Here is a 15,232-nt window from a genome sequence, read left to right as displayed (position 1 = left end):
TCCAAATTGAGTCTTTAATTCTGGAAGTGCCCACTTTCACTGGAAAAAATGTGAAGTATAACTTTGAGCTGTTGATCAATTTCCATTAGTATTGAGTAAGCCAAAGTCAAACTAGAGTGTTGCACCTAGATCAGTTTCTTCATTATAAACCTGTAGCATACTTTTAAAATTCAGTTACAAACCAAATGACTTAACAGTGATACGCAAGTATTACAAGATTCAGGTTTTACCATTTTGCCTTTTTCAAAAGGTGCTTGGATTTTTTAAAGTAACAGTTTCTTTACTAGTTCCCTTAAAATTTCCTAGAAGTCAACAGAATGTTGTACAGAAACAAGAGCCACCAATTTGGTAAGTATACAAATTTTGTTGCATGAATCAGTGGATTACTGTTCAGCTGAATTCAGGTTTCCATTCTGCTTAGATCTGGATGTTTGTATTTGACTACAACCAATACAAATTCATGCACCAATCCTGCAGTCTTACAATTAGCCAAAAGTTCCTCTTTCATTTTATATGATTAATATTTATCTACAACTTAATACTAAAACATGAGGAAAAATGTTTTCATTGTGAGGCTGATGGAACACTGAAACAGGCTGCCGGGGGTGGGGCTGTGGAGTAGTCTTCTCTGGAGATGTTCGACACCTGGCTGGACATGCTCCTGCATGATCTCCTCTACATGATTCTGCTGTGGCAGGGGGTTGGACTAGATGATCTTTCAAGGTCCCTCCCAGCCTCTAACATTCTGTGATTCTGTGAAAACCCTCATTAATATATGCCTTTGACAAGTTTAGCATGTTATTTAAATGACAGGGCAGCACGTCCCATATTGTGCATTTCAGAAAAATGTTTAGCTTCCATGATTTCTTAACAGAAGATGTAATTGCTCTCTGCAAATACATTTCCTACTCCACAAAATGCAGGTAGAATGCTTACAGGTACCTTGCACTCAGCTGAATTAATTAGTTTTCTTCCTCCCCTATTACCAGAATTACTGCAAGGTTTTTTTCCTTTTTGTATCCTGAATCTGCTGAAGACAACTGATGACATTTATCAGTCCATCAGGATAATTGTTATGTCACCATGAAAGGTGGTCTTAACCCTTCAGAATCTTTGTAAACCAGTTTGAAAATATTTCTGAATTCTCTGTTGCCCAAGCATTTTGACCCCGTGAGAATTAACACATTTACCAAGGCTGTGATAACTTCAGGTGAAAAGAATACACTTAACAGATTAAGAATTAAAAATCAGAACAGTTTAGCACAAATACTTGGTTTTAGATCTTTAATACTGTCTCCAGCATTCTTTACTAAACATTGTTTCTGCCTTTGCCTTTGATATAATCTCTTTTTTTTTCTAAAAGCTACTTCTAAGAACACCAGTAAATATCTACAGACACAAAACCAGAGTGTTTGATGTTTCACAAGGTACGTCCCTTTATTATTGTAATCACAAAAACATGATTTTGTACAGGAATGTTTAAGTGAACACTAATCAATGATTAAATTTGTTTCATAAAGATCAGGCAAACATACTACAGAACATTGTATTGTAAAGAACAAAAATATCAGCTTTCTGGCCTTGCAGTGCACATTTTAGTGCAAGCATTAGGACTCAACAGTGTTCAATTCAGCAATGTATTGCAGAACGTCATGCCACAGTCCACTTCATAGAGTGTCAGGACATGCAGCTTGTTAATAAAATGCTGTCGTATATAAAAAAGCCACATGTTAATTCATAAAATATATAGTGGTTTATTTGGATGATTTGAAGTGATTTCACTGTGGAATTTAGTTTTATCCAGGACAAACATCCATAGTGTCTTGTCATTTGGAATATTCTTCTTTTAGGCAATGGCTTTGGCTTCAGGTAGGAATGCCTCCCAGTATTTTATTAGCTTAAAGAAAAGGGAAAAACACTCATTAAGTACTAAATGTTGGAAAAGAAAATAGATGTATTTTTCTCCTCTTGTGGAAAACTGGTGTCCACTGAACAAAGGATATAGGTGCTTCATATTATCCATTCACATTATTACAAGATGTGAGAAAACATACAACAAATACAGAACTCCACTCATAGCAACAGAGTTGTTACTATATACTGAATGCAACGCTATAGAATACAGTTATAGAGCATTTGTTCACAAGCTCAGTTTGCTATTCTTACCTCTAAGAATACCACTTTTATTTGCTTGTTTTAATGAAAGAAAGTCAGAGGATTATGTCACTGAAATTAATAAAGGAAATACTCCAGACACTCTTTTGAGAAAAAGGTCTGCTTCTGAGTCACTGGAAACTGTTTTACTGCTTTACAGTATTCAGCAATATTTAGTACTTTCTAAGAAGAGCAATAAACATTTAAGTATTCGAGTCTCTCCAGTAATTCTAAGTATGTATTTTTTACAATTTACTCCAATCTGTAAGTGAAAGTATTACTTCAGTCTCAGAAGATGACAAGACCCTCCATTCACCCACATTCCTAAGGGAGCTTCTCCCTTTCTTCCCTGAGTTAGAGCTGTGCAAGGGAACATAGCAATAGATGGGAAACTGTAATCACTATGTACAGTACATAAAGTACAGATAAGAAGTAGTTCCTCAAGTTTTAGAAACTGCTACACTTAAAGCCTGGTGGTTGTTTTTTTTATCCAAACCTAGAAAGGAACATACTGAATATTAACTTGTACAAAACTTAAAATTTATCTTACCTGCTGTTGTGTTTGCACTAACGACTCTAAGTACTCGATAATAACAGTTTTAAAGTCTTTCACACGTTCCTTCTGTTAATAGATAAATTATGGCATATTAACCTCTTAACCAATTCTACTTGGAAGGTCAGTATTATCTAAAGTAAAACTCTCATTTACTTGGACAAAATGATACATGCCTCAAATCTTCCCACTTCCTTGCGAATGGTTTTGGAGATCTGTTCAAAATCTTTTTCCCCTTGCTGAACTTTTGTTTCCCACTGGCAAAGGAAAGACATTCAGAGATAAGATGTTGTGTTGTCCATTTGTTCTATGACAATCATAATTTTAGTGTATTAGTAATAGTTGCTTGAAAGCATCTTTTTTTTGGTCAAACTTAACAAAAAGTCTTAAAATAATTTCAGAGTAACAATCTGTATAATAGAATGTAATCAGATTAGTTAAGGCAATGATATCTCAAAGGTAATGCTATCTGTAGATGAAATGTAAACACATTTTAGTGTTGCTATCAAGGAACACTTAATACTTAGAAAAGATTCTGTGATTCTTTAGAAAAGAAAAAGGATCTCTACACTTTTACCCACTACTTCATTTACAACCACTGCTATAAGAGGAATCTAAACCTGTAAGCTTTCTGTGACCACCTGTCCAATCAAGAGTAGAAGAGTCCCAAAAGTTATTTCCCTGTGCTTGCCTAATCCCAGAAGAGATTATTAAATCTTCACCTCTGCCTATGGTCAAGTATATCATTATCTCTAACATACTTCCGCTGCAGATGACAAGCTACTGAGAACATGTTCATTTGCTTTGCAGTCAGAAAGCATGATGCTTAAGCAAGCCAAAGCACATGCTTTCTTGTTCAGTGGGAGCTGTCTTCATAGAAAGCAGCAGTGGAAAAGTTATCACAGGTTAAGATGATGAAAAAAGGAAAATTCAGAGCAAGTCATGTGGCTGTGTGATTTTGCCGTATTGAGAGTATAGCACTCATACAATACATGACACCAGGTTTTGGGTAAGTTTCTCTTTAGTTTACATCCACCTATACAATAAGAGATCATCATCACCTACACTACTTTAAAACTGCTTTTACTACAAACTTTTTTAGTGTCAAATTTAGATTAGCTAACTAGATGTGGAAAAAAGCTATCAACTTCACACTTCAGATACTTAGTAAGCCATAGTAAGATGTCCTTGATGGTAAAACAGCCTGAAGAGTTATCTAATAACTGAAACAATATAAAATTTAGCTAAAAGGTAGATTAAAACTGCCTGTACCTTCCTACCGCAGTGACAAGAGGTGCCCAAGACTTCAGTGGACATCTCTATAGGCCTAATGAGTCTAATATTCCAGTTTCATCATACCTATCATCACTGGATAATAGTCTGCCAGCTTGTAGTTTCTAATGAGAAGAGATTGCTCCTTATCCAGTAAGGTATTTCTTGGACTGTTCTCTGGCCTTTTACCCACAGAAAATAGCTGAGTCAGGAATGACTGTCAAGCTGCACAGGCTTCCACTTTGCAGTTTCTATGCCAGAAGGTTTGCCATTAACTAAACTGAGCAACTCTACACATATTTCAATGACAGCAGTAACTTTCCACCAGGACATTCAAATTTTGAGTGTACTAACAAGCTCCTCTAACCATCCAATAAAGTAGAAAAATTACATCTGTCAGGAACAACATTGATTCTTTTAATATTGGGACTGAGAATGGATCAGAGTATTTCCTATTACTTCTAATACTCAGGAAGCATTTTTGACAAGGAGTTCCAGCTCACTTATACTGTGGATGGATGGGTGACATCAAGAGAGGTAACCAGCAAGAATGTGGTCACATAAGAGTGACACTGAGTTTTCACAGTAAACAAAGGCCTTTTTTAATAAAGAGAAAGACAAGTTAATGAACAATTTCAACACTGTATGCAAAATATATTAAAGGACAGAAATAACACAGCAGCATGTGGTTAGTGATCAATGAGGAAGCCAAAGTAGCTGCAGAAGAGAGCTTGAAATCTGCAATGATGTTCTCTTATTATTTAATGAGAGAATACTAGTGCATAATTTGAATGCATTAACATTAAATAATTAAGTTGTCCTACCTCTTCAATTTCCTTGGTGAAGCATGACAGAAAAAGTGTATAAATTATGACACTTCAACGTTAGACTTATTTTTACTGAAATTACACCATATATACATACATATATATGGGTACATAAGCTGCATAACTAAGTGAAACATAGGAACAGTTTTCCATTAGTCTTCTTAGCTAGATTTTGGCTTTATAAGCCAAAACACGCTCCTCTGCCTACCCAAGCAATCTGTTAACAGTTAAAAGTATGATTTATCTTGGCATGTTCCCCTCCACCCAGCTCCCAGACTGTAGAGACAGTATTAACTGCCTTACAGATCCTACATTTAATATTTAATTATTATCCTTTAAAAATTTCAGTAAATATGGAAAATAGCAAATGAGTGATTTGTAAATAAAAAATGGTATAAAGTAGTGCATTATTGCAGAATGAATGAGCTAACACAGAAATTCTGACCTCCAAAATAATGTTTGATAACATTACCTCTTTTATCTCATCTTTAGCTTGCTGCAGTTTATCAGGTTTGTTGGCAAGTTGGAGCTTTGCTTCAGCTTCACGTTTTTTTTGTAAAGTGACTTGAGCATCTTGCCATTTCTGCCAGCATTTCATTCGATGATCAAACACACCCTTGAAGTACAGACAAATTTATTAAGCAACTGGAATTGTTAGGGCAATCTAAATTCCTAGCAGGAAAAGCTAATTCTGGGTAAAACTGGAAAAAGTATACTCCAAGAAACTTCACTGTGTTTACCACATCATCTTGCATTTCATTCAATGGTGTGCTTTGACAACTCTACCTTCCACAAATAACAGAGTGATCAAGAAGCCTTTTTCAGTGCAGACACTGTAATGCCCCAAACCATTTTACGTACTTCATTCCATTAAGCCATTACCAAAGCAACTACTACAGAGTGTTCTCTTCAGCAAGTACTTCCCTGAATGTAGATTCTGGCAAACTTTTTGTGTACATGGATTATACAGCAATTCAGCAATACGTTTTTGTTAATCATGGACTAAGGTAGCAGAAGTATACACATTGGAAAAAAAACAGGAAAACAAAAAGAACAATATATACTCCCAACAACCTGTCAAATCAAAAGATGTTTCTGGATAAAAAAGTTTGCAGACATACCCTCCCATATCAAAACCTAATTATGCTGAGCAGCATGAATTACACCAAAAGTGAGTATTTTCTGTAATGAGATCTAGATCCACAAGTCCTGTTTCTTATTTAAAGGAAGTATTTGATAGCTGTCAAATACAGCCAAATTATGTTCCTGAAAATTTATAAGCATGCTGATCTTTACAGAAATGGGAGTTAACTCTTAGTGGAGGAGAGGATTTTTTCGATATCCTCTCATCAGCAAGCCCCCCCAGCCTTCCTGTAACAATTCACATGTGCAGGGTCAACAGGAACAGGTTGCTACCTAACAAAATAAACGATACAAAAGGAGCAAGCAAGCTCCTTTAAGAAGCATACCACCTATAGTGGCCTTGCAGAACAGGTATGAGGCTCTGCAAGAGGAACTGGTTTTAAGCAAGGATGAGGGCTCATGAAGGCCAAAAGTGCCACAAAAGCTAGAAGTGCCACCAAGGCTGACCTGCCTCAAGACAGCCATAAAAACTGAACCTGAAAAGAAAAATTGAAGGGTCATTGTCGTAGGTGACTCCCTGCTGAGGGGAGTGGAGGGCCAGATATGCAGATCAAATCCACTTCATAAAGAGGTCTGCTGTCTTCCTGCTGCCTGGGTAAAGGATGTCTCAGGTAAAATTCCCACCCTTGTGAGTCCTTCAGACTATTACCCATCCTGGTTTTTCAGGTGGGTAGTGATGATGCAGCAGTGAGAGGCTCACAATCAATTAAAAGAGACTGCAGGACCCTGGGGCAACTGCTAAAGGGATCAGGAGCTCAAGTTGTGTTCTCCTCCATGCCCCTGACATCAGCGATGGATAAGGGAACACTTAGGAAGAGCCAACAGGTCAATTCATGGCTCCAGGACTGGTGTCATTGATAGGGGCTTGTATTTTAAGATCACAGCTCAGTTTACAGGGCACCAGAGCTGCAAGCAACCAATGTGATGCACTTGTCCCTGTGGGGGAAAAGGATTCTAGGGCAGGAGTTGGCAGGGCTCATAGATAGGGCTTTAAACTGGATTTGAAGAGGGAAGGGGTTATTAATCTCATGCTTGCCTGTAACAAACATTGGGGCAGCTCACCAGAGGCAGGGGGATGGAGTGCTAGAAAGGGCTCTCAACTTGCAGCCCTGATGCAAGCCAAGGACGAAGCACTGGGGCACCCCAAGAGAATCAAGGGGGATTCACCTAAGAGGGTGGCATGGCCAGCCCAGCTGAAGTGCCTCTATGCAAATGCACACAGCTTGGCCAGTAAACAGGATGAATTAAGGGCCACTGCACTGCCAAGATGCTATGACATAGTGGCTATTACTGAAACTTTGTGGGATGATTCCCATGACTGGAATGTAGAGATAGAAGGATACAAGCTCTTTAGGAAGGACAGGCAGGGTAGGAGGGGAGGAGGTGTTGCTCTCTGTATCAGTGACCAGCTGGAATCTGTGGGGCTCCACCTGGGGAAGGATGATGAGATGGTTGAGAGCATATTGGTGATGACTGAAAGGAAGACAGGGGAAAGTGATGTTGCTGTGGGGGTCTGCTACAGGCCACCTGACCAGCAGAACCAAGCAGATGAGATCCTCCACAGGCAAACAGAAGTGGCTTCATGTTCATAAACCCTGGTCCTTGTGGAGGATTTCAAGCACCCTGACATCTGCTGGAGGGACAATGCAGCTAGGTACCAGGATGTTCCTGGTATGCATAGATGACAAATTCCTCCTCCAGGTGGTAGAGGAACCAACGAGAGAAGATGCTATGCTAGACCTTCTCACCAATAGGGAAGGGCTGGTCACCATTGTGAGGCTCAGGGATAACCTTGGCTGCAGTGACCATGAAGCAATAGAATTTAAGGTCCGTAGGGCAACTAGGAGGACATATCCCAAGCTTACAATCCTGGACTTTAGGCATGCAGACTTCGATTGCTTCAGGGATCTGCTGGCCAAAGTACCGTGGGACAAAGGCCTACAGGGAAGAGGACAGCTGGTCAGTGTTCATGGATCACCTTCTCCTTGCTCAGAAGCAAAGTATACCCACAAAGAGGAAAGCAGGAAAGAATGTCAGGAGACCTGCCTGGATGAGCAAGGAGCTCCTGGACACGCTGGCACACAAAAAGAAACTCTACAAGGAGTGGAAGAAAGGACAGCTAGAATGGGGGGGCACATAAGGAACTACCCAAGCAGCAAGAGACCTGGTTAGAAAAGCTAAAGCCCAGTTAGAATTAAATCTAGCCAGGGAGATCAAGGGGAACAGTAAAAATTTCTATAGGTATATTAATGTTAAAAAGAAGACTAGGGAAGATGTGGCCCCCCTCAGAAAGTTAACAGGTGAACTGGTGACAAGTGATGTGGAGAAGGCTGAGGCTCTCAATGACTTCTTTACCTCAGTCTTCACTGGCAATGGCTCCTGGAATAACAGAAGATAATGGCAAGGACTGGAAGAAGGACAAGCCCATTGTGAGTGAAGATCAGGTTCATGATCACCTGAAGAATCTGGAAGTGTTTGAGCCCATGGGACCTGATGAGGTACACCCATGGGTGCTGAGGCAACTGGCAGATGAGGTTGCTAAACCACTCTCTATTATATTCCAAAAGTCATGGAAGTCTGGGGAAGGCCCACTGACTGGAAAAGGGAAAACATAACCCCCATTTTCAAAAAGGGAAAGAGTGATGACCCAGGGAACTACAGGCCAGTCAGTCTCACCTCTGTGCCCAATATGATCATGGAGCAGATCCTCCTGGAGGTGCTGCTGAGGCAGAAGAATAATGAAGAGATAACTGGGTATAATTAGCATGGCTTCACCAAGGGCAAATCCTGCCTGACAAACCTGGTGGCCTTCCATGACAAGGTCACAACATGAATAGATAAAGGCTGAGCAACTGACATCATTTACCTGGACCTGAACAAAGCCTTTGACACTGTCCCGCACCACATCCTGGTCTCCAGGCTGATGCAGTATGGGTTTGATGGATGGACCATTCAGTGGATAAAGAACTGGTTTGATGGCCACACCCACAGGGGGGCTGTCAATGGGTCTATGTCCAAGTGGAGGCCAGTGAAAAGTGGAGTCCCTCAAGGATCAGTACTGGGACCAGTCTTGTTTAACATGTTTGTTGGTGACACGGACAGTGACATTGAGTGCACCCTCAGCAGGTTTGCTGATGACAGCAAGCTGTGTGGTGCAGCTGACATGCTGGAGGGAAAGGATGGCATCCAGAGGGACCTTGACAGCCTTGACCTTGAAAAGACTAAATGCAAGGTCCTGCATGTGGGTTGAGGCAATCCCAAGCACCAACATAGGCTGGGCAGCAACTGGCTTGAGAGCAGCCTTGAAGAAAAGGCCTTGGGGGTGCTGGTGGATGAGCAGCTCAATATGAGCCACCAGTGTGTACTTGCAGCCTGGAAAGCCAATCACATCCTGGGCTGCATCAAGAGAAGCATAACCAGCAGGTCAAGGGAGGTGATTCTTCTCTACTCTGTTCCAGTGAGACCCCAGCTGGATTACTGCATCCAGTTCTGGAGCCCCTATTACAAGAAGGATCTGGACATGCTGACACGTCCAGAGAATGGCCAGGAGGGTGATTAGAAGGCTGGAGCACCACTCCTATGAAGGCGGACCGAGAAAGTTGGAGCTATTCAGTCTGGAGAAGAGAAGGCTCCAAGGAGACCTTATTGTGTCCTTCCAGTATCTTAAGGGGGCCTACAAGAAAGCTGGTGAGGGACTTTTTAGGGTGTCAGGTAGTGATAGGACTAGGGGGAATGGAACAAAACTAGAAATGGGTAGATTCAGATTGGATGTTAGAAAGATATTCTTCAACATTCTGATGAGACACTGGAAGAGGTTGCCCAGGGAGATGGTGAAAGCCCCACCCCTTGAGGTTTTTCAGGCCAGGCTAGATGTGGCTCTGAGCAACCTGATTTAGTGTGAGTGTCCCTGCCCATGGCAGGAGGGTTGAAACTAGATGATCCTCGAGGTCCCTAACAATTCTATGATTCTATGCTATAAAAATGTGTAACATTAAAGAAACAGCATGCTTAAACACAGTAGTGCATGGTGTCATCAAATACTGTGCAAAATTAGTACTGGTCAGGTAGATGTTCACCATGTACATTATTTATCCATCCCCATTTTTGATCACCACTATTTTAATCATTTGAATACCTGATCATTTAACTCAGCTAGAGCTTCAGGGACAAATGTAGTCTTACCTGTGCTACCGTGTGCAAATGCAGACATTCATTTACTCTAAATCTACAAGTTGAACAATGATATTTTAAACACAAACCCAAGTATTTTTCTTAGTAGTACTCACTTTTACTGCAGCAATGAGACGAATATAATCGCCAAGAAGCTCTGAGAACAGATAGAAATCAGCAAAAGCTTGTTCTTGATGCAACTGATCTATCTTCTCCTCAACCTCTGCAAGCTGAGATAAAGCTCTGGACAGAGCAGTGTGGTCCTCAGAATTACCTAACATGGCAGCACTTTTAGCAAAGGCAGCTGTGTTGGCTGAAAGTTCTGAAATACAGTGAGTAATGTTCAGTAAAATGTAGATAATTTATTATACTATGTTACAGCATAGATCAGTGGTGTGGTGACCTCTGCCCTGCATCAACCCTATCTTCATCAACTGAAAACTCTTAAGTTCATGATAAAATACACAAGGGGATCACAATGAAACCACAGTTATGAGACAAAATCCTGCATTAGTAATGTTTTGCTGAGTTTTTCAGTGAAATGCTTACTCTGTCTAGCAAAACATAGGGAAAAAACCATCACTGAAGTATTATCCAGTTCAGTGAAAATGCAAATGCACAAAACAAAAGCAAAGTGACCTACAGAGCAAATGAGAAAGAATTTTAACAGGTCTATAGCACAGTTCTTCAGGCATTTCAGAGTAGAAAAAAACCCAACAATTTCACAAAACCACCGCCCTCATGAGTGGAATTTCTTTCTGTCGCACTGTTTTGTTAACCAAAATACCTTTAGCTGTGCATACTGTAATGTCTTGCCACATTGTGATGTCTTAGAACTAAAAACAACCCACACACCAGCATGCCTGGCATCTATAAAGGTAAAGTTTTGAGCTTATATATTAAATACTAGGACAATTATCTCATCAAATTCCATCTAAGTCATTCTGTACAAAGTTAAGTCCTGTGAAGGACCTTTGAACAAATGTTTAATCTCATTTACTTCATCAGGGTTACAAGTGCAGATTGTGCTACTGCACTGCTTCCGCAGAATCATCAGAACACCAGAAATGTTTCCAGAAGCAAAATGTCTTCAAGGTATTTAAAACGCAACTTTTTTTCAGATCTATGAGCAGGTGACAAACACACACATGATTAGTTATTTCTTGAAATACTTTTAAGGCTATCTAGCCAAACATTTTCTACTCCAGAGAGTAATTTCTGATGGAGTTATGAGAAAACAATTTGTAAAATTTTCACCAAGTTGACACCAAAAGGTGTCCCTGTATTTTAACATAATACAGTAGCATCAGAAGGAACACTTATGGTCTTCTGTGAGCTACAAATCAAAGCTTTGGTGTTTGGGTTTTTTGAAACCATCTGAGAGAAAACAATCTTTGGCAAAACAGCAGCACAGGTGATTAAAATACAAACTCGCAGGCTTTGCTTCTCTTTAGAATAGGCGAACTAAAAGCTGATACTCTGATATTATGTTTCCCGAAATGTTCACAGTAGCTTGATGATGTATCATTACATGAACCAAACTGAGAAAAGTAAATTCCTGTTTAAGAGCAGGAATTCAGTTAATGGAGCGATACTCCGGGAAGAGGTTGTTCTTGGATGGCTTTGAATCAAAAGATGCTTAAATGGAATTATGCAGCCACTTTTTTGTTCAGAAGGTAATGACTCTTATCGTAAGACCTAGAGATACATCTATGGATATTTACTGTCGCAGAATCACTGCTAGGTATAGTATCTGATCTCCACAAGATAAAAAAAATTATGCCAAATCAGCATAGTTAACTTTGAGAATTATAGATATTCTGGATAAAATTAAGATTACAACCAGGTATATCAAAACGCTAGAGCACTAAAGGGTACAATTAGAAGCTTTTTGCCTGAAAATCTATTGTACAACTCTATTAATTATTTAAGAGTTCTGACATACTAAGCTCATTTTATCGCCATTTCCTAAAGTTCTAAGCTCTTCAATTCATGCACTGACATAAAAGTGAAGTTACCTTTTCTGTGGCAGACTAATGCTTCGACACTGGCATGAAGTTTTCTAAGTTGCTGATCTAGATTCTCAAATTGCTGTTGTTTTTCTTCAAACCACTGACAAAAGATGAAAGAATCCAGCATTACAAATTAGATTACCACCAGCATTTCTGGTTTTAAAGAAGCAAATTATCCATGTACTGCCAGGGTGGTCAGCTGATACAGCTAAGAATTCAAGCCAGTAAGCAAATTAATAACCCATTTTCTACTTCTACAGCTTTAAAATGCAATTGTTGAGGCTCATTAATTCGTCTCATTATTCAAGCCGAAAAATCAGCTCTTACTGCATCCGATTCATTCATCTTGATTGTCATTTTGTTGACAGCGTCGGCAGCCTTGTTTACCATCCTCAATATTCCTGCTCCACTCAGAGCCTGGGTGTTAACCGCTCTCGGCAGCTGGAATTGAATGACAAATAAGGGCAAACAGATTGGTTAAAAGGATGGAGGTTTAACTGGGCACAGAGGGAAAAGGAAAGGATATAGTGTTTTCTTTACTCCTATGTGCTCCAATATGGTGGAATCCAATTTCTCAGATTTACTACTTCTACATTCTCAAGAGGAAAACTTAGACTATTTACTTTTCTTCTACATCTTTACATTTAAATGGAACAAACAATGCACTTGTCCAAAGTTGTTATGAACTAGCCAAAGGTTGTAACTAGCCAAAGAGAACAAACTGCTAAAGGAACAGAAAAGCTTTGATTTATAACAAATTACACAAAAGAAATTCTGTAAAACATTTAATTGCAATGCAAGATTTGCACTGTGTACTGATTACACATGGTTGATGTATTTTTGCTTTTCAATATAGGCCAGATTTCAGAACCTACCTCATGCATAGTAAAATAACTGTGTATTTGCTCAAGTTTTTAGAAATCCTCAAGGGTAAGTTAACAAATTTTAAATTTAATTGACAATATTATTCAGGCTAGCCCTAATGTGCCATACAAGGTGGCCTCTATGTCAGGCCATTTACCCTTCATGTGATACTCTGTCAGCAGCATTGACAAATCCATGGTAAGTTATCTATCAATGAAACTTTTGTCAGTAGTGATGTCTCTCTGACTTATTAGTATAACTAAGATATTGGCATTGGCTTAAAGACAGTGAAGTATTACAATGAATTCAGTATGTACATATATAAAGAGATATTATGCATCATTAACAATACTTTGATATTGTGAAATTGACTACACAGGTGACTGAAGTCCTCTATTCACACTTAGCCTAGCCAGCAGCACTGCTAGTATTTTCATATTACCCTAGCAACACCCCTTAAGTTGGATCTCTAGAGACAAGAAAGCTGCTCCCAAGCCAGTTTGGTTCTTCATATTGTTTAACAATCAGTAACATCGATTATGTATTTTCACCTTGCATGATAAGCTTCACTCAGAACTGGACATATGAACTCACTTGAGAAGACACTGAACAGCAAATAGCTTTTGGTTATTACGACTCAGTTTTATCAGAAGCAGAGTCACACCTTTACCTAAAAACCCTGGGCTGTTCTGTCCTGTGAAGGGTACAATCTGATTTGATTTCATATGAATTTAGGGCATTGGGTCTCAGTACAAACAGAACATACTGCTTTGTAGGTTACCATATCTAGAAATAAATAGGAGAACTTTAAAGAACTTAAATACCTCAGAACTTTCCAAGAATTGTCTTAAATCTGGATCCTGTAACAAGGTTGGGTGTTTTACTGTTCTTTGTAGATACCTATAATATTAAAAATTGGAATATTATAATATTAGATAACAAAACATATTTAGTGTGCCTGACAGCACTGGAAAGTATCCTTCACCTAAACAGAATACAATGCAGCACATAACCTCTCTCATTATCTAATAGGGCTTGAACATTCTTAAAAAGTCACTTCTAGAGGGTCAGATGATAGTTTAGCCTCTACAACCCTTCAAACCTTTGCCTCTCTGCTGACTCTTCAAACCATATTTATGTCTCTGTCACCTTGCTCCCAACAAGCAAGTCCTACAGAGTTACAAATTAGGACCAGTAAACTGTTTAAACATTGTTGAAGCCTTACTCCAGTAACTCTGCCACAAAACCTGGAAATTCTGACTAAAATATACAGGCTCATACACTCTGTACCACAATGTAACATGCCAAAGGTGTGTGCAGTGGTTATAATATAGTTTATTTAGACCAGAAACTCCTTAAGGTAGGACTGTATGTGGCTCAGTGGTATGAAGTATGTTATACTTCATATTTGCAACAGCTGAGTGAAATCTTCCTTATCCAATGCCAGCCAATTTGCAACAGCAACAACAAAAAACCCAAAAGATGAGCTTATCTACAATAGTGCAGTGGACAGGCATCCCCACATTGTCAAATGTCCTAAGGAGTACATTTCCCAGAATGGGAGGAGTTCTCAACATCCACTGGAAGTTGTACACTAGTGTAACTTGTTTAACAAATACATTGAAAAGCAGCACTTAAAGCATGCACACAAGCTTGTGAATTAAACTTTTTCTAACCTTCTTACTGTTCCAAATAAGCATCCAAGAGAGAAACTAGTAATCTCTACTACAGAGACCTAAATTTGTGTGGAAGTACATGTTCAGTTACCTCAGAGTATTTATTCTAATTCTAGCAGTTAATCCAAGTCTTCATATCTCGCGCCACCACTCCTTTACCAATAGACTTGTATAACTAGATCATGTTTCACAGTTCCACTCTATGGACAGATAAACTTCAGTAACTTCTAGGTGCAGTTTTAACTGGCAGATGTGAATGAAGCTCTAGGCCAATTTTCAGTAACACATTAACTAAGACAAAGCAACCTATCAGTATTTTGTGTTTCAGCATAATTTCAAACGTAATTCCCTTACCTAGGAAACTGAAAGTTATTAGCAAGGAAATTCTGCAGAGATATTTTAATATAAGATTGGCTCTGGAACTCCAGAAGATCAAGAGTTGCATATGGAGAGGAGAGGAAAGGTTTGGAGAGGAGAGGAGAGGAGAGGTTTGGAGAGGTTCGGAGAGGAGAGGTTCGGAGAGGTTTGGAGAGGTTCGGAGAGGAGAGAATTAACCAATTT

General features: G+C 39.3%; 1 protein-coding gene across 3 annotated transcripts in view; it reads right to left on the bottom strand.

Moving 5' to 3' along the window:
* Positions 1 to 637: 637 nt before the first annotated feature.
* Positions 638 to 15,232, bottom strand: part of SNX2 (sorting nexin 2) — a 41,478-nt gene continuing 26,883 nt past the window's right edge. Inside the window, exons 8-16 of one of the 3 annotated variants that reach the window (XM_054177965.1) lie at positions 13,820 to 13,895; positions 12,459 to 12,572; positions 12,138 to 12,231; positions 10,236 to 10,441; positions 5,279 to 5,422; positions 4,804 to 4,815; positions 2,884 to 2,964; positions 2,705 to 2,776; positions 638 to 1,897 (exon numbers count right to left, since the gene is read on the bottom strand). In XM_054177965.1, coding sequence (XP_054033940.1) covers positions 1,847 to 1,897; positions 2,705 to 2,776; positions 2,884 to 2,964; positions 4,804 to 4,815; positions 5,279 to 5,422; positions 10,236 to 10,441; positions 12,138 to 12,231; positions 12,459 to 12,572; positions 13,820 to 13,895 — 850 coding nt within the window. In that variant the 3' untranslated portion in view covers positions 638 to 1,846. The remainder of the gene's footprint in view (positions 1,898 to 2,704; positions 2,777 to 2,883; positions 2,965 to 4,803; positions 4,816 to 5,278; positions 5,423 to 10,235; positions 10,442 to 12,137; positions 12,232 to 12,458; positions 12,573 to 13,819; positions 13,896 to 15,232) is intronic. The other 2 variants (XM_054177963.1, XM_054177964.1) reach the window with 2 other exon arrangements.

Source organism: Dryobates pubescens, chromosome Z (genome assembly GCF_014839835.1).
Source record: "Dryobates pubescens isolate bDryPub1 chromosome Z, bDryPub1.pri, whole genome shotgun sequence".
Taxonomy (NCBI): domain Eukaryota; kingdom Metazoa; phylum Chordata; class Aves; order Piciformes; family Picidae; genus Dryobates; species Dryobates pubescens.
This window is presented reverse-complemented; position numbering and strand designations above follow the sequence as displayed.